The 21,775-nt window shown below is 54.4% G+C and overlaps 1 protein-coding gene across 4 annotated transcripts; it reads left to right on the plus strand.

Annotated features, from left to right (window-relative positions):
- Positions 1-7,563: 7,563 nt before the first annotated feature.
- On the plus strand, positions 7,564-21,295 carry RHOD (ras homolog family member D). 4 transcript variants are annotated; one of them, XR_013523524.1, is made up of 6 exons: positions 7,564-7,750; positions 15,044-15,131; positions 15,834-15,987; positions 16,212-16,591; positions 19,147-19,281; positions 20,717-21,295. XR_013523524.1 is itself a non-coding variant. In XM_054241114.2 (5 exons), the coding sequence occupies exons 1-5, from the start codon at positions 7,619-7,621 to the stop codon at positions 20,882-20,884; spliced, it is 747 nt and encodes a 248-aa protein (XP_054097089.1). In that variant the 5' UTR covers positions 7,564-7,618; the 3' UTR covers positions 20,885-21,295. The 4 variants fall into 4 exon arrangements, 2 of the variants coding, with proteins under 2 accessions (XP_054097089.1, XP_002755620.1); XR_004730772.3 differs by lacking the exon at positions 20,717-21,295 and having other exon boundaries at positions 15,878-15,987; positions 16,217-16,591; XM_054241114.2 differs by lacking the exon at positions 16,212-16,591 and having other exon boundaries at positions 15,878-15,987; positions 19,033-19,281.
- The last annotated feature ends 480 nt before the right edge of the window (positions 21,296-21,775 follow it).

Here is a 21,775-nt window from a genome sequence, read left to right on the forward strand (position 1 = left end):
AGCAATGCAATTTTTACTTCCTGGACTGCAGGAAGGGTACTTTCACTAGCCATCTTGCCACAGGAGTGCAATGAACAAAGGAAAACACACAAATTCATTTCTTATACATTTGGGGTTGTCCTTACTGCTGTGTCTGATCTCCATTGGCTGGAGCCAAACCTTACAATCAAAACTAAAACCCGATTGGCTAACAACTTAAAAGTTTTCTAAACAGGTCAAAGCAGTGGAGAGCTGAGACATGCCTGTGAGCACGTCCAGCACAGGTATCTTGCTGAAAATACAAAGACATAGAATGTACTACATGCCTGTAAGCGTGGCGTGTCTAACAGCTACATAGATAGGGCTGAACAAAGCTATTAGCACACTCATTCTCTAACAAGAAAGGAAACTTTAAAAAGGACCTTTTCTACTTCCCAGAGTTACTATGCATCCTCCTTTCCTGCTACCAGGTGCCCAGAGGGGAGTGACGCCCCTGCCAGCTGGGGAGACCATCACAAGGACCAATGCAGGCTGGGCGTGCTGGCTCACACCTGTAATTCCAGCACTTTAGGAGGCGAAGGGGGGCCGATCACTTGAGGTCAGGAGTTTGAGACCAGCCTGGCCAACATGGTGAAAACCCACCTCTACTAAAAATACAAAAATTAGCCGGATGTGGTGGTGAGCCCCTGTAATCTCAGCTACTCTGGAAGCTGAGGCAGGAGAACTGTTTGAACCTGGGAGGCAGGGGCTGCAGAGAGCTGAAATTGCGCCACTACACTCCAGCCTGGGCGACAGAGCAAGACTCTGTCTCAAAAGAAAAAAAAAAGAAAAGACCAACACATCATATATCAGACTCCTTGGGAAGCTCAGAGGAGGGGTCCCTGAGCTAGCTCTGGCAGGAGAGAGTAGAATGATGGGGAGTATCAAGGAAGGCTTCCTGGTGGTGACACCCAGCTGAGGCTTCAGGGACAGAAGAAGATTAGGTGGACATGGCAGGAGAACCATTCCTGCCAGGGAATTGCATGTACAAAAGGCACGAAAGAGAAAAAACTTGGCCAGTGTATCCATCTTGCCAGAACAAAGTGAGGGATGGTGGAGGAAGTGAGGAGGGAGGGAAGAAGGGTGCCAAGGGTGAGGCCTGGAGAGGAGAAGGGCCTTCCATATTCAGTGAATGCTGGTGTTCAGCCTCCAACCCTGTGACACTTAAAAGTAGGTGCTGCTGCCATCCCCTTTTTTGCAGATGTGGAAAAGAGCTCAGAGAGGTTAGGTAACTAGTCCAAGACCACACAGCCAGACCTGGGACTCAATCTCAGGCTGTCTAGCTACAGAGCCAGTGCTCTGGATCATCAGCAACAGCACACCCTTCCTCAGCTCCTCGAAGGTAGGACTGAAGGGCATAAGAGAAACACCCCTGGGTCCCAGTCTACTGGCTTCCCCTCCCCAGACCTGGAAGATCACAAGCGTGGGACATCCAGCATGGACAGGGATGAGCTGGTGGAGAATTTCCAGCAGCCCCCGGGGGGCCTGCCTACCACAGGTACTGACTCTGAAGAGCTGAGACAACCAATGAGACGGGCTGTGGCAGGAGCCCATGAGAGGGGCAGAGACCTGGGAAGGCTTCCTGGAGGAGGTAGAAGCATGAGAGCTGGCCTTGCAGCAGGGGACTGTACACATGGAGGAGGGAGAGGGGTCTGAAACTGCCTGAGCAAAGGTGTCACAGTGTCTGGGGAGACACAGTTGGGCTAAGGCTAGAGAGGCTACATGGGGTCGGGCTGTGGAGGCTGCCTGTCCAGGCTCAAGCAGAAGCTCCTTATGCTGCTGGTGGTGGGGAGCCATGGTGGGATCTTGAGCAGGAGCAGGTCCAAGGGAGGGAGGGTCACTCAAAGAAGCTTTGGCGGTGGCAAAGAGGGACATCAGTGAGTGTTACCTTTGACAATGAGTGGCAGGAGGGTCAGGCAGGAGGCCTCTGCCCTGCCTTTAGGTTTAGGTTCATTCAGCAGGTCTCAAACCAAGGCCCCTTCCTGGAGAGAAGCCGGGACAACCCGGGCTCAGAGAAGCTGTCTTATCTCCTCCTGTTCTCATGTGATCTCCCAACCTGTTTCTGTCCTTTCTGGGGCCACCCTGCCTCCAGGGTCCCATCCTTCCCTGCCCCTTTATCTCCCTTCCTCCATGGACACGCCTCCAAGGTACCAGGCTCCCTTTGTCTGGGACCCCCACCGAAGAGTGGAGGTCTCTGGTGTGGAGGTCTCTGACCTGCCCAGCAGCCTTGCCTGGGCCAGGCCTACATGTGGGAGAGGTGGGACAAACCACTGCTTCACGGCCAACAGCAGCTCCAAGATGCAAGCTTCTCTTCCTCTCTCCCATCTGTCTATGCCTGCAGACCCCCAAAGGGACAAATCAAAAGGCTAAATAAGCACTAAGATGGGAATTCCCCCTCTTTCCACCCCTCCCACCTGTTATCAGCCCTCCCATCCACCCAGAAAGGTCAATAATGGTTTGGCAAGGAGAGGAGGCTGGGGCAGGGGGCCATGTCCCCATGGCCCAGGGCCCCAGTTAGATGGCAGCTGGAGCTGTCTGGGCAGGCAAAAGGAAACTTGGGCTCAGAGGCCCTGTGGGTTCCACCGGGCACAGAGCTGAGTCCACTGCTTACTTGCTCTGTAAGTTCCTTCCCTTCTCAGGCCTCAGTTTCTCCATCTGAAGAATGGGGGTGTTGGGTAAGATGACCTCTAAAGACCCCTGTACCTCTGATTTTTAGGGATTCTGTGTGTACAGGCTCTGGAGTCCAAGGGTGTGGGTGCAAATCTCAGCTCCTCTGCTTACTGGCTGTGGTACCTTGGGCAAATTATCTGACCTCTTTGGGCCTCAGTTTCCTCACTTGTTAAAGGAGGATAAGAATTGAACATACGTCATAGGATGACACAAAATGACACATGCCAAGCATTCAGCACAGAAAGGTGCTCAGTAAATGTGAGGTCAAGGCTTCGGGTAGAGAAGATCAGGCTAAGAGCGAGGGCTCTTGGGATCCGGTATTTTGGATGAAAGAAAGTGGTCTGGGCGGTGGCTCACGCCTGTAATCCCAGCACTTTGGGAGGCCGAGGTGGGCGGATCACCTAAGGTCAGGAGTTCGAGACCAGCCCAGCCAACATGGCGAAACCCTGTCTCTACTAAAAATACAAAAATTAGCTGGGCATGGTGACGGGCGCCTGTAGTCCCAGCTACTCCGGAGGCTGAGGCAAGAGATCACTTGAACCCGGGAGGCAGAGGTTGCAGTGAGCTGAGATCGCATCACTGTACTCTAGCCTGGACAAGACTCTATCTGAGAAAAAAAGAAAAAAAAAGGAGGCGAGGCCAGGCTTGGTGGCTCAGACCTGTAATCCCAGTACTTTGGGAGGCCAAGGCAGGTGGATCACTAGGCCAGAAGTTCGAGACCATCCTGACCAACATGGTGAAACCCCGTCTCTACTAAAATACAAAAAGTTAGCCAGGCATGGTGGCATGTACCTGTAATCCCAGCTACTTGAGATGCTGAGGCAGAGGGATCACTTGAACTCACTTGAGGCAGGGAAGGCAGAGGTTGCAGTAAGCTGAGACTGCTGAGATAGCGCCATTGCACTTCAGCCTGGGGACCGAGCTTAGGAAAAAAAAAAAAAGGAAAAGAACAGAGTGAGGAAGAGAGGAAGGAAAGAAGGAAGGAAGGAAGGACGGAAGGAAGAGGGGCAGGCTTACAAGAATAAACTAATTGAAGAAATGAATAAAGGAACAAATGCTCACATGGATGAATGAATATCACATGTGACATGAATGGAGAATCTGTGGACAGGTGACCACTCTCCAGCCTCTGCCTACTCCAAGGCCCCCTGGCCTCACCCTCTCCCCATTTTCTCACACCCCACCCCCATCAAGAAAGAAAGAGGGGAGGGGGAAGGGGAGGAGAAAGCCCGGACAGGAGATGCTTTGGGAGCTACACACCAGGGCCGGTGCACCCTGCCAAGCCCTCCCAATGGGAAAGGCTGTACCTCTGAGGTTCTACCCACCCCTGCATACACTTCCCCTTTATTCAGCCATCCACAAGCACTCCATACCCCCAAGCCAGGAAGGAGCCTCCAGCAGGGAGGCAGCCCCAGGTGATGACTGTGCAGGGAGCTGAGCCACCACTTGAGGGCAGCAGAGACACGATCAGGATGGTGCAGGATTAGGCCTTAGAATGGGGGTGGGGTGTGAGAAAATGGGGAGAGGGTGAGGCCAGGGGGCCTTGGAGTAGGCAGAGGCTGGAGAGTGGTCACCTGTCCACGGATTCTCCATTCATGTCACATGTGATATTCATTCATCCATGTGAGCGTTTGTTCCTTTATTCATTTCTTCAATTAGTTTATTCTTGTAAGCCTGCCCCTCTTCCTTCCGTCCTTCCTTCCTTCCTTCTTTCCTTCCTCTCCTCCTCACTCTGTTCTTTTCCTTTTTTTTTTTTTTCCTAAGACGGTGTTTCACCATGTTGGTCAGGCTGGTCTTGAACTCCCGACCTCAGGTGATCCGCCCACCTTGGCCTCCAAAGTGCTTGGAATACAGGTGTGAGCCACCACGCCCGGCCTGTTCTTTTCCTTCTTGTCCCTTTGCTTTGTCCAGCCAGGCAATCTACTGGACATACCATCCTGAGCCACAGCTGGATGCCAGCCTGAGAGAGGGGCCTGAGTCACCCACAGGCTGCAAGTCCAGCGAAGCCTCAGTAAACAGTAAAACAGTAAACAGTACCCTGGCCAGGCAGACTGTGTGACCTGTGCCACCACTCTAAAAATAAATTCCAGGAAAACAGTGCAGTCCCAGGTTCAGCAACGCCTGAGATTCGGGGAAATTCCCTGCCGACCAGAGCCAATTTCTGTGGCCTGGTGACTAATCTCCCTCTCACAGGAGCGTAAGCATAAGGTGGGGGTGAGGTTGGGGCTTGACATCAGATCGAATCTTGGCTGTGTCCTGCTGGCCTAAGACACGCCTCTGCCTCTCTCTGAGGCTCAGTTCCCAAATCTTTAAAATGAGGGGAAGCAGGTCATCTGCTTGGTCTACCTCGTGGTCTGAGACCTGAAGGAAAATTGTGCTGCTGAGGTGTGCAGGCTGTCTGAGGAGGGAGGCAGCCTGGCTTTGCGGTCAGGCCTGGATCCACATTCTAGTTCAGCCTCTTACTAGCTGTGGATCCTAGGCAACAACTTGGCCTCTCTGGGCCTCAGGCGCCTCATCTGTGAAATGGAGCTAAGAGTCCCTACCTCTTAGGGAACAGTGGCTACACAGGCTTGCAATCCATTAATGGGTGCTATTATTATTAGGAAATGCTCAGTGAAACTGTACAGCCTGACAGACGTCAAGTGTGTCATTACAGTGATTATCCCTATAGCAACCAAGGCCAAACGCCTCTGCCTGACTCTCGGCTCCCTCCACCCCCAGTCTGGCCCCACCTGCCTTCCAGCCTTGCCACCCAAGGCCTGATGACAGCAGCAGTGCGAAGGAAGATGCTGACAGCTGATCCAAGGGGGTGGGGCTACCTGCCCAGCCCGGTGCCAAGTCACTGCCCAGCCCTATGGCAGTTTCGGGGAGGAAGGGGCACCTGGAAGGCAGAGCTGTCCTGGGGAGGCTCCATCCAGCCAGGTGGAGCTCCATCCAGCCTGTGGACCACAGCCCAGAGCGGGAGCCAGGCAGAGGAGTCAGGGAGCTGGGCTCTGCCTCTCCACATAGTGAGTGACTCCTGCTCTTTAGACCACAGTGAGTTCAAAGGAGGTTGAAGGTGCTTTTTCACCTGCCTGGCTTTGGACTCCATGAGGGGTGATATCATGACCAGCATAAATTAGGAGACAGCTGGGCGAAGTGGTTCACGCCTATAATCCTAGCACTTTGGGAGGCCAACGCGGATGGATCACCTGTGTTCAGGAGTTCAAGACCAGCCTGGCCAACATGGTGAAATCCCGTCTCTACTAAAAATACAAAAATCATCCGGGTGCAATGGCACATGTCTGTAGTCCCAGCTACTCGGGGGGCTGAGGCTGGAGGATCGCTTGAGCCAGGAGTTCTGGGCTGTAGTGCGCTATGCCAATTGGGTGTCTGCACTAAGTTTGGCATCAATATGGTGACCTCCCGGAAGCGGGGGACCATCAGGTTGCCTAAGGAGGGGTGAACCAGCCCAGATAGGAAACAGAGCAGGTCAAAACTCCCGTGCTGATCAGTAATGGGATTGCACCTGTAAATAGCCACTGCACTCCAGCCTGGGCAACATAGTGAGACCCTGTCTCTTAAAAAAAAAAAAAAATCTGGGCATAGTGGCTGGCACCTATAATCCCAGCTACTCAGGAGGCTGAGGAGGCAGGAGAATTGCTTGAACCCAGGAGATGGAGATTGCAGTGAACTGAGATCGCACCATCGCACTTCAGCCTAGGAGACAAGAGCAAGACTTCGTCTCAAAAAAATAAATAAATAAATAGGCGGGACCTAATGGCGACTGCTCCCTGTTCTTTTAAGCTTCAATAGAAACAGTCCAAGATCTGGGAAGACCCTTGTGCCCATTTTTAAAAGATTTCAACTCCTGCCATTAGGAGAGGTGGAGAGATCAGGTGACAATGAGTTTCCAGTTCGACGCTGGATTTATTCCTGGCATCCAAAGTGCTCTACTGTGCAAGCACCAGCTCCCCAAGCAAGCCTCACCCTCTGCCGGGGCGGCGGGGCAGCATTCCGCTCCGGCCTCCACGGCCTCACACCTGTGGCAATCTCCTGTGCAACACCTTTTCCCTCCCCCATCTGACTGTGTCTCACTTTCTCCTCAATACTCTGCACCTCTCCTCAGAAGGGTTTCCTGCTTCCTTCAACCTGGGGGAGGAGCTCCTTTCCCCTACTCCTGTCCTGCCGCCCATCCCTACCCTTGTTGTAGTTCTGATCACACTGATGGCCTGCCTGTCTACGGTTCTAGGCTGTGGGCTTCTCAAGGCAGGGCCGAGACTTGGTCTTGAACAGTTCAGGGTCCCCAGGCCCTTGGGCACCAGGGGAACATCTCATGGTGTGATAATAAAAAACATTCATACTTTATAGAGGGAAGTTTCCATCACTTTCCCTAGACTGTGGCCAGCTAGGGTGAGTCAGGTGGCTGCCCACCTGCAGCAAAGCTTCTTGGTGCCGGTGGGGGGTGGGCAGCCAGGCCTGGTAGGACCAGTGAGTGACCCATAAGGAGGTCATCCTCTTTCCACCTGGCAGGAAGCACCTGTGTTCTCTGTCCTAAGGGCCTTGGAGAAATGCACAATTCATTCACTCATTCATTCATTTGGTAAAGGTCACTGGTTTCTGCCTGGGATCTGGGACCCAGCCCTGAGCACTCCCTCATCCCCACTGTCAGGGCCTGCTGTTTGTCCTCTCCCTTCCGACCTCCCGTGGCCCCAGCGCTGCCCGCACACAGTAGGTGCTCGGGCAGCGTTTCTTCAGGGGCCTAGCGGGCCTGGAGGGGAAGGGCCCCAGCCCAGCAGCCCGAGCCTCTCACCTGACTCTCGGGGCGCCCGGCTCGCACTTCCTCCCGCCGCCCCGCCCCTTCCACATTCCTGCCCCGCCGGGCCTGCCCCGTGCAGTCCCGGTCCCTGCGCCGCAGCCGCCTGCCCGCCTGCTCCTTGCCCGGCCCGGGATGACGGCGGCCCAGGCCGCGGGTGAGGAGGCCCCCCCAGGCGTGTGTTCCGTCAAGGTGGTCCTGGTGGGCGACGGCGGCTGCGGGAAGACGTCGCTGCTGACCGTCTTCGCCGATGGGGCCTTTCCCGAGGTGAGTACCCCGCGCCCCCGCCTCGCCTGGTTCTGCTCTCGAGCCCGGGTGTGCACAGTCCGTGCCAGAGCGGCCTAGGTTGTGCGCCTGTCCCGGCGGGGCCTGGAGTCCAGGGCAGAGTTCTTCTCTCCGTGCCACTGGGAATGAATTCTTCAGTGATGTTATCTGTACAGCAGGAGGATGGCACCTACCTGGGAGGGGTGGCACAAGGACCGAATGAGGCAACCTGGGCGCACACAAGACCCTAAGACAGCACCTGGCAGCACAATTCCGCCAAGACGGACTGAGGGCTCGGGAGCCGACTGCCTAGGTTCATATTAGGACTTTGCAGCCCTGTATCCCTGGGCAAGTCCCCCAACCCCACTGTGCCTATGTCCCTAACCACATCCAGGTGCCTGACAGTGCCCATCCACAGGGTCACCGTGACGGTGAGTTAACAGTCATCACTCAGACCCAGCCTGTGCACAGGAAGGACTCATGGAGAGTTGGCACATGTCGCTCTTGGGAAATATTGTCTCCCCTCCAGCTCTTGCCGCTGGAATGCACGTGCCATGGCTCTGCTGTGGAGGGCGGAGCTCGCCAGCTGTAGCCTCAGCTCTCCTCTTAGGAGCCCCGTGCCCCTTTTGTAACCTGCTTAGCTTCTCTGAGCCTCAGTCTCCTCACAGCAGTCCCATGAGGTAGAGGGACTGTAGGGTGGTAGTGAGATGAGCCCAGGGGAGGCCGATAGGGAGCTCCCGTGTGGTACCTGGCATGTCCTTGGCGCTGTGGGCATGCCCAGTGTTAATCCTTCCTGACATGCTGATTGACTGCCCAGGCAGACTCCATGGGCACCAGACAGTCCTTGCTCTGCTGCCTCTCAGCCCTGTTGTCCTGGAAGTCCACAGGGTTGCTCCCAGCATCTCTTCTTCCTCCTTTTTTTTTTGAGACAGGCTGTCACCCAGGCTGGAGTGCAACGGTGCAATCTCAGCTCACCGCAACCTCTGCCTCCCAGAGTAGCTGGGATTACAGGTACCTGCCACCATGCCTGGCTTATTTTTTTATTTTTAATAGAGATGGGGTTTTGCCATATTGGCCAGCCTGGTCTCGAACCCCTGGCCTCAGTGATCTGCCTGCCTCAGCCTCCCAAAGTGCTGGAATTACAAGTGTGAGCCACCATTTCCTCCTTTTCTTCCCAGCATCCTCTAAGCCCCTGGAGTTGTACAGATGCTGGGGCACCTGAGCACAGGCAGAGCAGGTCGGGCCTACCCGGTTCTTATCACTATCATGCTGATGTCCTGCCTGTCTCTCACCCTTGGCTGTGAGCCCCGGGGCTGTGTGGGGCCCTGTCACCTGCTTTCTGCTACAGCGGCATTGAGCCACTTTTTAGTGGCCTGTGGAGCTGATGTCACCTCCTTTGGCCAGTCACACGTTTTTTTAAGTTTGGGGGAACATGTTTCTGAGCCCCTAGATGCTGCCCATGGGAACTCAACAATGATGGCACCCAGGGAAAAGCCCCACAGAGGGACAGGTGGCCTAGGCCCAGGGGAAGGCACCTGATGGGTGGGGGCTGGAAGGCTGGTGCCTCACCATCGGCTCTGAGATGTCCTTGTTGGTGAGATCATCCCGATTTCAGAGCAGTTATGATGTGGAAATGAGCATCTTGCAGTTGGTAAGATGTGAATGCTTTGAGGGACATTCTGGGGCTGGCCGGAAGTGTGGGGCTGTGGAGAATGCCCTGGTTGGGAGTGGGAAGACCTGGGCTCCAAATCAGTGCTGCTACCACTGGGCCATGTGCCTCAGGCAAGCCTCTGGGCTCTGGACTCAGTTTTCCCATCTGCAAAATAGAGCCTTTCCAGCTGTAAGACATTGTGGCTTCTCTCTTGCTTGCTTGCTTGATTGCTTTTCTTTCTTCTTTCCAATGCCACGACCGCTGCCTCTGCTTCCTGAGTTCAAGTGATTCTCCTGCCTCAGCCTCCCAAGTAGCTAAGATTACAGGTGCCACTGTGTCTGGCTAATTTTTTTTGTACTTTTGGTAAAAACGGGGTTTCACCATGTTGGCCAGGCTGGTCTTGAACTCCTGACCTCAGGTGATCAGCTCCAAGAGAGCTGGGATTACAGGTGTGAGCCACCGCGCCCGGCCCCTTGTGCATTCTTTAAAAGGGCTCTCCTGTTCCTGGGAACCCAGGGCCCCCGGACAAGGGAAGAGCCTGAACAAGTCCAGCCCATCCCCCTGGTGACAAGCATTCCCTCCCCACACTTCTGGCTGGCATTTGGGGCTGCAACCATTCCCACAGGCTCAAAGCCTAGCAGCCCCCATACCAGCATGTAGATAGGTGGTGGTGGGGAGCACCTGGCCCTGCTGGCTAGAACCCCCTGAGTCCTTCCTGGTTTGTACTTGGACTCCCATGGGTGTCCTAACTAGGGATACCCTGACACACCCTCTTGAGGCGGGTCCCCTATCTTGGTAATGATCCATTTTCTGTCTGTGAGCTCCTGGAGGGCAGACCCAAGCCTGAGTCATCTTTGTCCTGGTCCAGCACAGGTCCAGCCCTTTTTCAGCTGAGGACGGCTTAACAGATAAGATTAGGTGCCATTGGTCCCATGGACAGAGGGTGACCCTGCCTGGGGGTCAAAGAACAACACGACAAATGGTACAGACAGAGTCTCTAGGATGATGTCCAGAGTGGGGGAAAGGGCTGTGACAGTTACAAGCCAGAGGGGAAACCCAGCCCCCTTCTGTCTCCAGGAACTGGAGTTGGTAATCTCAGGAAATGCAGGTGGCTGGGGACAGAGCCTGGTCTCTGGAACCACAAAGACCTGGCTCCGTCACTAGCCAGCTGTCCAGTGTGTCACCTTGAGCAAGTCACTTCCTCTCTCTGGCATCGTCAGAAAGTGGAGGTGGTACTGATGTTCCAAGCTTGCAAGGATCAGAGATGGTGCCAGCCAGGACACAGCCACACACAGAAGATCTTTAGAGAATGGTGGTGATGAGGTCATTGCCATGGGCATTTGCAAAACACTGAAACATGTGCCCCAGGAGATTCCCAGCAGGCTGCCCTGCAGCTCAGATCAAGAAGTTGACTGAGTGGGTGGTCAAGCTGGGAGCTCAGATGCAAGCGCACTGGTGCCCTTTGTAATGACAGGCCCCTGCTCTAGGACAAAGCTCAGAAGCTGGTGAGGGTCTGGGGGTATCAGTCCATTTTCACACTGCTATAAAGAACTACCAGAGACTCGGTACTTTATGAAGAAGAGGTTTAATTGACTCACATATCTGCATGGGTGGGGAGGCCTCAGGAAACTTACAATCATGTTGGAAGGGGAAGTGGAAGCAAGGCACGTCTTACGTGGTGGCAGGAGAGAGAACGAGAAAAGAGGGAAGTGCCACATTTTTAGACCATCAGATCTCATAAGAAGATTACCACTGTTGGCCAGGCATGGTGGCTCACACCTGTCATCCCTGCATTTTGGGAGGCCGAGGCCAGCAGATCACTTGAGGTCAAGAATTTGAGACCAGCCTGGCCAACATGGTGAAACTCCATCTCTACCAAAAATACAAAAATTAGCCAGGTGCGGTGGCTCACGCCTATAATCCCAGCACTTTGGGAGGCCGAGGCGGGTGGATCGTGAGGTCAAGAGATGGAGACCATCTTGGTCAACATGGTGAAACCCCGTCTCTATTAAAATTACAAAAATTAGCTGGGCATGGTGGTGCACACCTGTAGTCCCAGCTACTCGGGAGGCTGAGGCAGGAGAATTGCTTGAACCCAGGAGGTGGAGGTTGCGGTGAGCCGAGATCGTGCCATTGCATTCCAGTCTGGGTAACAACAGCGAAATTCCATCTAAAAATAAATAAATAAATACAAAAATTAGCCAGGTGTGGTGGCACACCTGTAATCCCAGCTACTTGGGAGGCTAAGGCAGGAGAATTGCTTGAACCTTAGAGGCAGGGGTGCAGTGAGCAAGATTGCTCTTACTGCACTCCACCCTGACTCATCAAAAAAAAAAAAAAATCCCTCACTATCACAAGAATAGCATGGGGGAAACCACCCATGATACAATCACCTCCCACTGCATCCCTCCCTCCATACCTGGGGATTACAATTTGAGATGAGATTTGGGTAGGGACACATGACCAAACCATATCACCGGAGAAGGTAATATTCCTGGAAGGATGGATGGGAGCTGGTGTGGACACTGCTCCTGGCCACCAGCTTTCCCGTTGGTGGGTATTATGCTGGAGCCTCACCTGTCAGTCCATCCTCCCTCCCACATCATGGGGTGACACTCCTCCCCTTTAACCAGTGAGGGGACCGTCCTAAGGTCATATAGCTGGTAAGTGCCAGGGCCGGGTCTTAAGCCAGGCACATCTAAACCCAAAAGCCAGCACGCCTAGCTATCAGGTCACACTGCCCACCACAAGGCAAAGGGCCTGAAGGAGGGCGCCCTGAGCAGGCAAGGGGGGATGGGGAGGTGGATGAGACCCTTGTCTGTTCCTGTTGGTTCGTCTTGGTAGAGGGAGTGACAGCATGTCTAGAGTCTGGGGTGGGGCCAGCCCTTACCTCAAGGCCATCCTGACGTCTCCATCTTCCTCAGCTGCCCACTCTGGGACCTGCCTTTCTCCCCACCCCACTCCCTGCAGCTTCCCTGGAGGATGGTGCTGACCCACTGCTCAGGTGCTGCCCCTCCCAGCTGGCCGGAGCCTGATTCAGAGGGCCAGCGGGCAGGCAGGCACGAAATTCTCCTGAGTCATAGGCAGGTGGGGGCCCCACCCAGCATGCGAAGGGAAGAGGATAGGGGCCCTCCAGACTGTGGCCCCACCAACCGGCCCTGAGCAGGCAGTCGAGGCCTAGAGACCCAAAAGCAGGCAACCCAGAATGCCCCTTGAAGCAGAGGGCATAGGTTATGGCAGAGTTTTGCAAATGTCTTTACCTGTTGTGCAGACCCATCTTGCAAAAGCTCCCTCTTCATTCCTGCATTTTCATCTATGTACAAAACCTGGCCTGTTGCCCATTCATGTCATCTTCATGGCAAGGCAGTCAGCTTAGGCTGGGCAGGGCTGGAGTGAGGGGCCTCTGTCCTGAGTGACCTCCTCCCAAGCCCAGGCAGAACAAAGAAGAAAGCCCAAACGTGGGGCACTGGGCTGGGCGTGGTGGCTCACACCTGTACTCCTAGCACTTTGGGAGGCCGAGGCAGGTGGATCTTGTGAGTCCAGGAGTTTAAGACCAGTCTGGGCAACATGGCAAGATCCCATCTCTACAAAAAATTACTTTGGGAGGCCAAGGTGGGTGAATTGCTTGAGTTCAGGAGTTTGAGACCAGCCTGGCAACATGGCAAAACTGTTTCTACAAAAAAAGAAAAAGATACATAAGAAGAATATGTATGGAAAAGAAAAAAGAGGGCCGGGCGCAGTGGCTCACGCCTGTAATCCCAGCACTTTGGGAGGCCGAGGCGGGTGGATCACGAGGTCAAGAGATCGAGACCATCCTGGTCAACATGGTGAAACCCCGTCTCTACTAAAAATACAAAAAATTAGCTGGGCATGGTGGCGCGTGCCTGTAATCCCAGCTACTCAGGAGGCCGAGGCAGGAAAATTGCCTGAACCCAGGAGGCGGAGGTTGCAGTGAGCCGAGATCCCGCCATTGCACTCCAGCCTGGGTAACAAGAGCGAAACTCCGTCTCAAAAAAAAAAGGAAAAAGAGAGAAAAAAAAAATAAAAACAGTCTGGGCATGGTGGCTCACGCCTGTAATCTCAGCACTTTGGGAGGCCAAATCCAGTGGATCACAAGATTAAAAGATCAGGACAATCCTGGTTAACATGGTGAAACACTGTCTCCACTAAAAATACAAAAAATTAGCTGGGCGTGGTAGCACGCTCCTGTAGTCCAGCTACTCGGGAGGCTGAGGCAGGAGAATCTCTTGAACCCAGGAGGTGGAGGTTCCAGTGAGCCAAGATTGCACCACTGCACTCCAGCCTCAGCGAGTGGTGGCATCTTGTTTGGATTGTGAGAGGTTGAGAGACAAGGGAAGAAACCCAAAAAGCTGTGAGTTCCCCAGCGCAGGGATTGAGTCTTTTGTTGCCTGCTTCCCAGTGTCCAGAACTGGGCCTAGAGAAGGTGCTATTGCCGCTGAACAAATAGATGAATGAACGAAACAAGGAATGAATAAACATGGAGGTTAGTGTTCTAGGAAGAGGGGACAGCAGAAATGGGAGTCCCAACGATACGTGCCCATGGTCCCAGCTCTTGGGTGGCAGAGTCAGGAGGATTGTTTGGGGCTGCATTGAGTTGTGATGGTGCCTTTGAATAGCTGCTGCACTCCAGCCTCAGAAATATAGGGAGACCCTGCTCTAAAAAAAAGGAAAAAACCCTGCCCTTATCCAGAGAGCAATGATAAAAATAACAGTAGTTGGCATGTAGATGTGCTTATTTTATGCCAGGCCCTGAGCTAAGTGCTCCGCACGGAACACCTCCCTGAATCCTTATAGCAGGTGGCACTGTGGTAGGGACTTTTTTTTTTGAGACGGAGTCTTGCTCTGTCACCCAGGCTGGAGTGCAATGGTGTGATCTTGGTTCACCGCAACCTCCGCCTCCCGGGTTCAACTGATTCTCCTGCCTCAGCCTCCTGAGTAGCTAGGACTACAGGTGCCTGCCACCACGCCTGGTTAATTTTTCTATTTTTGGTAGAGACAGGGTTTCACCATGTTGGCCAGGCTGGTCTCAAACTCCTGACCTCTGGTGATCTTCTCACCTCAGCATCCCAAAGGGCTGAGATTACAGGTGTGAGCCACAACACCCAGCCTTTTTTTTTTTTTTTTTTGAGACAGAGTCTTGCTCTGTCACCTAGGATGGAGTGCAGTGGCACAATCTTTGCTCACTGCCACCTCCCGGTCCCAAGCGATTCTCATGCCTCAGCCTCTTGAATAGCTAGAATTACAGACAGGCACCACCATGCCTAGCTAATTTTTGTATTTTCAGTAGAGATGGGATTCACCATGTTGGCCAGGCTGGTCTTGAACTCCCGGCCTCAAGTGATCTGCCCACCTCAAATGTGCTGGAATTACAGGGGTGAGCCACGGTGCCTGGCCGGTAGGGACTTTTAATATTCCCATTTCACAACTGAGAACAAAGCTGGGGAGGTTCAAGACCTTGCAAAAACAGACAGACTCTAGGCTGCCACCCAGGCAGGCCAAGGAAGAGGCTTCTCAGAAACAACTACACTGCACTGACCCACAGAAGGTATGGTGTGGTGAAGAGCCCAGGGTCCTGCACCTCTCGGAAGTGTCCTCACAGCCTGCCCTGCCCTGCTTCTCCTCAGAGCTACACCCCCACGGTGTTTGAGCGGCACCTGATTGACGTGCAAGTGAAAGGCAAACCTGTGCACCTCCACATCTGGGACACAGCAGGTGGGTGTGCAGGGGCGGTGGCAGGGCCCCAGACGTCCCCCAGATGCCTGGGACAGACTCCACTCTGCCTTCTGCTGAAACAGGGAGGCCAGCCAGTCTCCAAGGGACAAGTGTGGGCCAGGAGTCGGCCCAGGAACCTGAGCCCTCCTTGCCACTGCAGCCATGTCCACCTGTACCCCCAGCACCCCAGGGCTGCCCGCTACGTCTGGAGGCAAGCATGAATCCAGTGCTTCGCTTTTAGGACTGCTCTTGGCCTGCTGAGCACTCCTCCCTGCTTTTAGCTTCTGTAAGATCTGCCTGTCCGAAGCCTCTGCCCTCCAGCCTCCTGACCTTGCCTCTTCAAGGCTGAGCTCTAAGCTAAGCTCAGGGCATCCCAGCAGCCCTCTTAGTTGGACAGGCTAAGATGTCTTTGCCAGGTTCCCACCTACCCCTCATTTCTCACTCCTAAGTTCAGGGCAAAGCTGGCTTCTGAGCAGTTGCCCCAGTTACTCCAGCTGGCGCCAGGCCTGACCTCTGCCTTGCCCAGAATCCCTTCCAGACATTCCACAGGCAGAGGTGAGCACTGCCCCAAGGGGGCACTCACATAGAGTAGCCACCTCAGAGCCAAATTTGTGCCAGATGCTGAGGCACAAAACTAGGCCCTGTCCCCAGAAGCTCCCCATCTGATGGGGTGACTTCCTGACATTGGGGCGGTGCTGATAGGGGCCAGGAACCCTGAAGGCAGTGACCACCCCCACTCTGCCCAGGGCAAGATGACTACGACCGCCTTCGGCCCCTGTTCTACCCTGACGCCAGCGTCCTGCTGCTCTGCTTCGATGTCACCAGCCCGAACAGCTTTGACAACGTCTCTGCCCGGGTAGGTATGGGATGCAGGGAGGCATAGCCCCCATAGCCGGCCACTTGGCTCTGCTGCCCACCCTTGACCCAGCTGACTGTCAGAGGTTGGCAGGCCCGAGATGACATTGAGTCCAGAGGCTCTGGCATATATATGGGGAAACTGAGGCCCAGAGTGGGGCAGTGGCTTGCCCAGGGTCCCTGGCACAGGGATTTGGTGGCAGCATCTGCCCTTCTGACTCCCAGTACAGGGCTCCTTGCCTACTCTAGGCTGCAGACTCCGAACGCTGTGGCTCTTCCCACTTCGAGTCTGCCTGAGGTTGCTGGTGACCCAGAGGCTCCTGCATCTCCAAAGCCTGCGCCTGCCCGAGGCACATGCACCGTCAGGTCAGAGTCCAGCAGCTCTTCGTGGCTGCTGGTTCTCAGAGGCTGCCCACGGGCATCAGGGATGTGGCCCCTTGAGTTCCTCTCTGTTCCAGCTGCCTTTAGCCGTGGCACAGCCCCTCACCCACTGCCACCAGGGCCTCCGAGGTTCTGCCGGGTACAACCTGTGATAGTATTTGCAACAACAACAACACCGACGGCGACGATTTTAAGGACTGACCACGTTCCAGGCACTGCTCTGGGTACTAGCATGTATTTACTCATTTACCCACCCCGGCCAACCTTATGGAGTATTATTATTCCTGGATCGAGTCACTCGTCCAAAGATATACAGCTATTAAAGTGGTAACACTGGTTTGAACCCAGGCAGCCTGCTCCACCCATTCATTCAGAACGAATGATTGAGCACATCCGTCTGCCAGGTGTTGTTCTGGGCACTGGGGACCAGGAGAGATGGTGGTGCCTGGGACCAGGGTGCTAGCCGTGGGGGTGGTGAGGAGGGGGTTGATTCTGAATCAGTCTAGAAGGCGGAGTTTGCTGATGATCAGGGTTTGCTGATGGATTGGAGGTGGATGGGAGGGAGGAATTTTTACCAGAGCAGCTGGAAGGTGGAGTCGCCCTTGCCTAGAATGAGGAGCAAGCTGGGGATGGGGCGTGGGATGGGGAGAAGGCAGGTCTGCTGGACATCCTAGTGGAGGCATCCGGCAGGCAGTGCGAGGCATGCTTCTGCAATTCGTCTGAGCAGGCAGGACTGTTGGGGAGAGGAGGGAGAGCAGCTAGAGGAGAGGAAAGTCCACAGCCTGTGCCCCAGGGAGAGGAGGAGGAGGATAAGGCCCCAGAAGACCTAGGAGATCAGGACAGTGGGGTCCTGGGGTGAAGTGCAGGCTTGGTCAGGTAGGAGGGAGTGATGCCCAGGGTCAAGGCTGTCAAGGGATCTGGTAGGAGCAGGGCTAAGGATTCACTGCTGGTGGCCGGGCACAGTGGCTCATGCCTTGTAATCCCAGCACATTGGGAGGCCGAGGTGGGTGGATCATTTGAAGTCAGGAGTTTCAGACCAGCCTGACCAACATGGCAAAACCCTGTCACTACTAAAAATACAAAACTGAGCTAGGCATGGTGGCAGGCACCTGTAGTCCCAGCTACTCAGGAGGCTGAGGCAGGAGTATCACTTGAACTGAGGAGGTGGAGGTTGCAGTGAGCTGAGATCACACCACTGCACTCCAGCCTGGATGACAGAGTGGGACTCCATCTCAAAAAAAAGCATATTCACTGCTGGGTTAAGTGGGAGGCACCAAGGAAACCTTTTTCACTAACACTTTGGTGGATGGGTGGGGTGTGGGGAATCTGCCAGGGACCCCACAAAGGCCCCATTGGTTCCAGGAATGAGGTAGTGGGACGCCATTTTTTTTTTTTTTTTGAGATAAAGTCTCACTCTGTTGCCCAGGCTGGAATGCAGGGGTGCAATCTCTGCTCCGCCTCCTGGGTTCAGGCTATTCTCCTGCCTCAGCCTCCTGAGTAGCTGGGATTACAGACTCCTGCCACCATGCCTGGCTAATTTTTGTATTTTTAGTAGAGACAAGGTTTTACCACGTTGGCCAGGCTGGTCTCAAACTTCTGGCCTCAAGTGTCTGCCCACCTTGGCATCCCAAAGGGCTGGGATTACAGGCATGAGCCACCAAGCCCAGCCGATGCCAATTTTTACTGGGCACGTTTGACACCTGAGCCGGCAGACTTGGTGCTCCTGGAGATAGAAAGCCCCCTCTCTGGATTCCAAGCCCCCCACCTGCAGTCCAGGCTGAAATAACTCGGGCCTGGTGGCCTCACATTTTGCAGAGCAGCCTTCCCTCCACCAGGCAAGCAGTTGAGGCAGACAGCTGCTGCGGCATTTTATGGGCAGATTTATTTACTTATTTATTTATTTTGAGACAGAGACTCTGTCACCCAGCCTGGAGTGCAGTGGCTCCATCTCAGCTCACAGCAACCTCCGCCTGCTGGGTTCAAATAATTCTCCTCCTTCTGCCTCCCCAAGTAGCTGGGACTATAGGCACGTGACACCACGCCTGGCTATTTTTTTTTTTTTTTTTTTTTTTTGAGATGGAATCTCTCCCTATTGCCCAGGCTGGAGTGCAGTGGCGCGATCTCGGCTCACAGCAACCTTCGCCTCCTGGGTTCAAGCAATTCTCCTCCCTCAGCCTCCCAAGTAGCTAGGATTACAGGTGCACACCACCACACCCAGCTAATTTTTTGTATTTTTAGTAGAGACGGAGGGTTTCACCATGTTGGCCAGGCTGGTCTCGAACTTGTGACCTCAGGTGATCCACCCTCCTTGGCCTCCCAAAATGCTGGCATTGCAGGCATGAGCCACCGCACCTGGCCACCGCACCTGGCCAGATTTATTCTCAAAGAATCACTTCTTTCCTTATATATTTTGCCCAGTTTAGGGGGTGGCTGTGAGGGCCCTTACCCTGCAGAGAGGCAGGATTCTAGAAGGGCAGGAGCCCCACCCCTAGGCTCAAATCCTGCCATTTCCAGCCAAGGCCGAGTTACACTGCCTCTCTGTGCCTCAGTTACCACATCTGCATGGTGGGATTGATTATGAACTTGCTGCCAGGGAGTTGGGGGATTAATGGGTCCATATGCGTAAATTCTTAGATGAGTCTGGTACTGAATAGTTTCTCCCTAGATGCTGGCTGTGAGGATTACCGATATCAGAGTCCAGGCTGGGGAGCGGGAGCGTGGCCCGCTGAGAGGGCCGGAACTCTCCGGGGCTCACACACGCCCCCTCGCCCCCTTGCAGTGGTACCCAGAAGTGAATCATTTCTGCAAGAAAGTGCCCATCATCGTCGTGGGCTGCAAGACTGACCTGCGCAAGGACAAATCACTGGTGAACAAGCTCCGAAGAAATGGGCTGGAGCCTGTGACCTACCACAGGGTAGGAAACCCAGCCTGAGGTGGGAGTGGGTGACTGGGGGCGGGGACCTCTGGATGCCTCTCAGTGGCACCAGGCATCCAGCACACTCAGGGTGTAGGTCAGAGCAGGGGTCGTCTTAGGGGCTGTCAGGTCAGGAACTTCCAGCACTTGGAAATGGTCCCTAGAATACCCTGGGAGCCTCTGCCGGCAGAAGGGAGAACAAGAAAGTAGGCGTATCAGAGTCAGTTCCACCACCAACCTGAGACCCAGAGAGGAGGCCAGGCAGGCACCCACATATTCAGACTGTGGGTCCCTCTGCTACACACTTGGGTCCATGGGAAGTTCATTTCTTGGTGCCTCGAGAGGCAAAGAGGCCCAGCGCAGAACAGAGGTAAGAAACACAATGAGGGCCAGGCACAACGGCTCATGCCTGTAACTTTGGGAGGCTGAGTCTGGAGAATTGTTTAAGTCCAGGAGTTTCAGACCAGCCTGGGCAACATAGGGAGACCTCATCTCTACAAAAAAAGTAAAAAAAAAATAGTGGGGCATAGTGGCTGGTCCCAGCTACTTGGGAGGGTGAGGCGGGAGGATCCCTTGAGTCCAGAAGTTCCAGGTTACAGTGAGCCAAGATTTGCACCACTGCATTCCAGCCTGGACAACTGGGCAACAGAACAAGACCCTGTCTCAAAAAAAGAAAGAAAGAAAGAAAGAAAAGGCCAGGCATGGTGGCTCACTCCTGTAATTCTAACACTTTGGAAGGCCGAGGTGGGCAGATCACAAGGTCAGGAGTTTGAGACCAGCCTGACCAACATAGTCTCTACTAAAAATACAAAAATTAGCCAGGCGTGGTGGCAGGCACCTGTAATCCCAGCTACTCAGGAGGCTGAGGCAGGAGAATCGCTTGAACCCGGGAGGCAGAGATTACAGTGAGCTGAGATCGCACCATTGTACTCCAGCCTGGACGACAGAATGAGACTCCATCTCAAACTGTCTCAAAAAAAAAAAAAGGCCAGGCACAGTGGCTGCACTTTGGGAGGCCAAGGTGGGAGGATCATTTGAGGTCAAGAGTTCCAGACCACCCTGGGTAAAACAGTGAAACCCCATCTCTACCCAAAATACAAAAAATAAGCCAGGTGTGGTGGGAGGCACCTGTAGTCCCAGTACTCTGGAGGCTGAGGCAGGAGAATCACTTGAACCGGGGAGGTGGATTTGCAGTGAGCTGAGATCATGCCATTGCATTCCAGCCAGGACGACAGAGCAAGACTTCATCTCAAAAAAAAAGAAAAAAAAAAACAACAAACAGGATAAAGTACATGAGGGTGCTTGGGCAGCCAGGGTACGGGAGCTGTGGGTGCCCGGCAGACCCCACCTTCCACTCTTATCCAGGGAAGGAAGCCGGGACGTGAGCACCGCCCAGTGCCCCCCTCATGGCAGCCCTGTCCACCTCTCCCTCTAGGGCCAGGAGATGGCGAGGTCCGTGGGCGCCGTGGCCTACCTTGAGTGCTCGGCTCGGCTCCATGACAACGTCCACGCTGTCTTCCAGGAGGCGGCCAAGGTGGCTCTCAGCAGCCGCAGTCGCAACTTCTGGCGGCAGATTACCCAGGGCTTTTGCGTGGTGACCTGAGTGGCACCTGGCGTCCCAGCGGCATGGGAAGGGGCTGGGCACTGACCTGCTGCTGAGCTGGCTGGGCTGGACCTGGTCCCCAGGCTGTGACTGGCGAACTGCACTGCAACAGACGGGTGCCATCAAGGCAAGGCCTTGGGAGTCCTGGCCTGAGAAAGGGGGTTCCTGGGCCCACCTGCCCTGTGGAGGGCTCGCCCTGTGGTGCCCGGGAATCACTCACTGACCCGGGTATCAGCTCCGGATCGACATCCTGGAGCTGCCCGTGCAGGCTGATGCCCCCTCATGGCTGCTCCCAGGGCTGCATCTGCCAGGACCTAGTGTTCTTAAGGACCCTCCTACCAGAACCCACACCTGGCCCCTTCCCACCTGTCATGCTGGTAACTGTAACAACGAAATTGACATCACTTGTCATTTGTGTCATGCCTCTTATTTCAAAGCAGCTTTACACACACCTTCCAAGGTAGGTAAGAGCCCACCCTATCTAGGCACTGGGATGGGACTCCTTGGCTCCAAACCAAGCTTTATTGCTTCTGTGACCTTGGGCAAGTTCTGGGCCTCAGCTTCCTCACCTGTGAAACAGAACACCGACTAAGCCATGGAGCTTTGGGATGAGTAAGAGGGTCATGAGGACCACACATGCAAAGAGATTAGTAGGTGTTGGGCGCGGTGGCTCATGCCTATAATCCCAGCACTTTAGGAGGCCAAGGTGGGTGGATCACGAGGTCAAGAGATGGAGACCATCCTGGTCAAGGTGAAACACCGTCTCTACTAAAAAATACAAAAATTAGCTGGGCATGGTGGCGCGCACCTGTAATCCCAGCGACTCCAGAGGCTGAGGCAGGAGAATTGCTTGAACCCAGGAGGTGGAGTTTGCAGTGAGCCGAGATAGTG

Source organism: Callithrix jacchus, chromosome 10, assembly GCF_049354715.1.
Source record: "Callithrix jacchus isolate 240 chromosome 10, calJac240_pri, whole genome shotgun sequence".
In the NCBI taxonomy this organism is placed as follows: domain Eukaryota; kingdom Metazoa; phylum Chordata; class Mammalia; order Primates; family Cebidae; genus Callithrix; species Callithrix jacchus.

Coding starts and splice junctions, on each gene's coding strand:
- RHOD (XM_054241114.2), top strand. CDS start 7,619: ATGACGGCGGCCCAGGCCGCGGGTGAGGAGGCCCCCCCAGGCGTGTGT. Junction 7,751..15,043: donor CCGATGGGGCCTTTCCCGAG/GTGAGTACCCCG, acceptor GCTTCTCCTCAG/AGCTACACCCCCACGGTGTT. Junction 19,282..20,716: donor AGCCTGTGACCTACCACAGG/GTAGGAAACCCA, acceptor CTCTCCCTCTAG/GGCCAGGAGATGGCGAGGTC.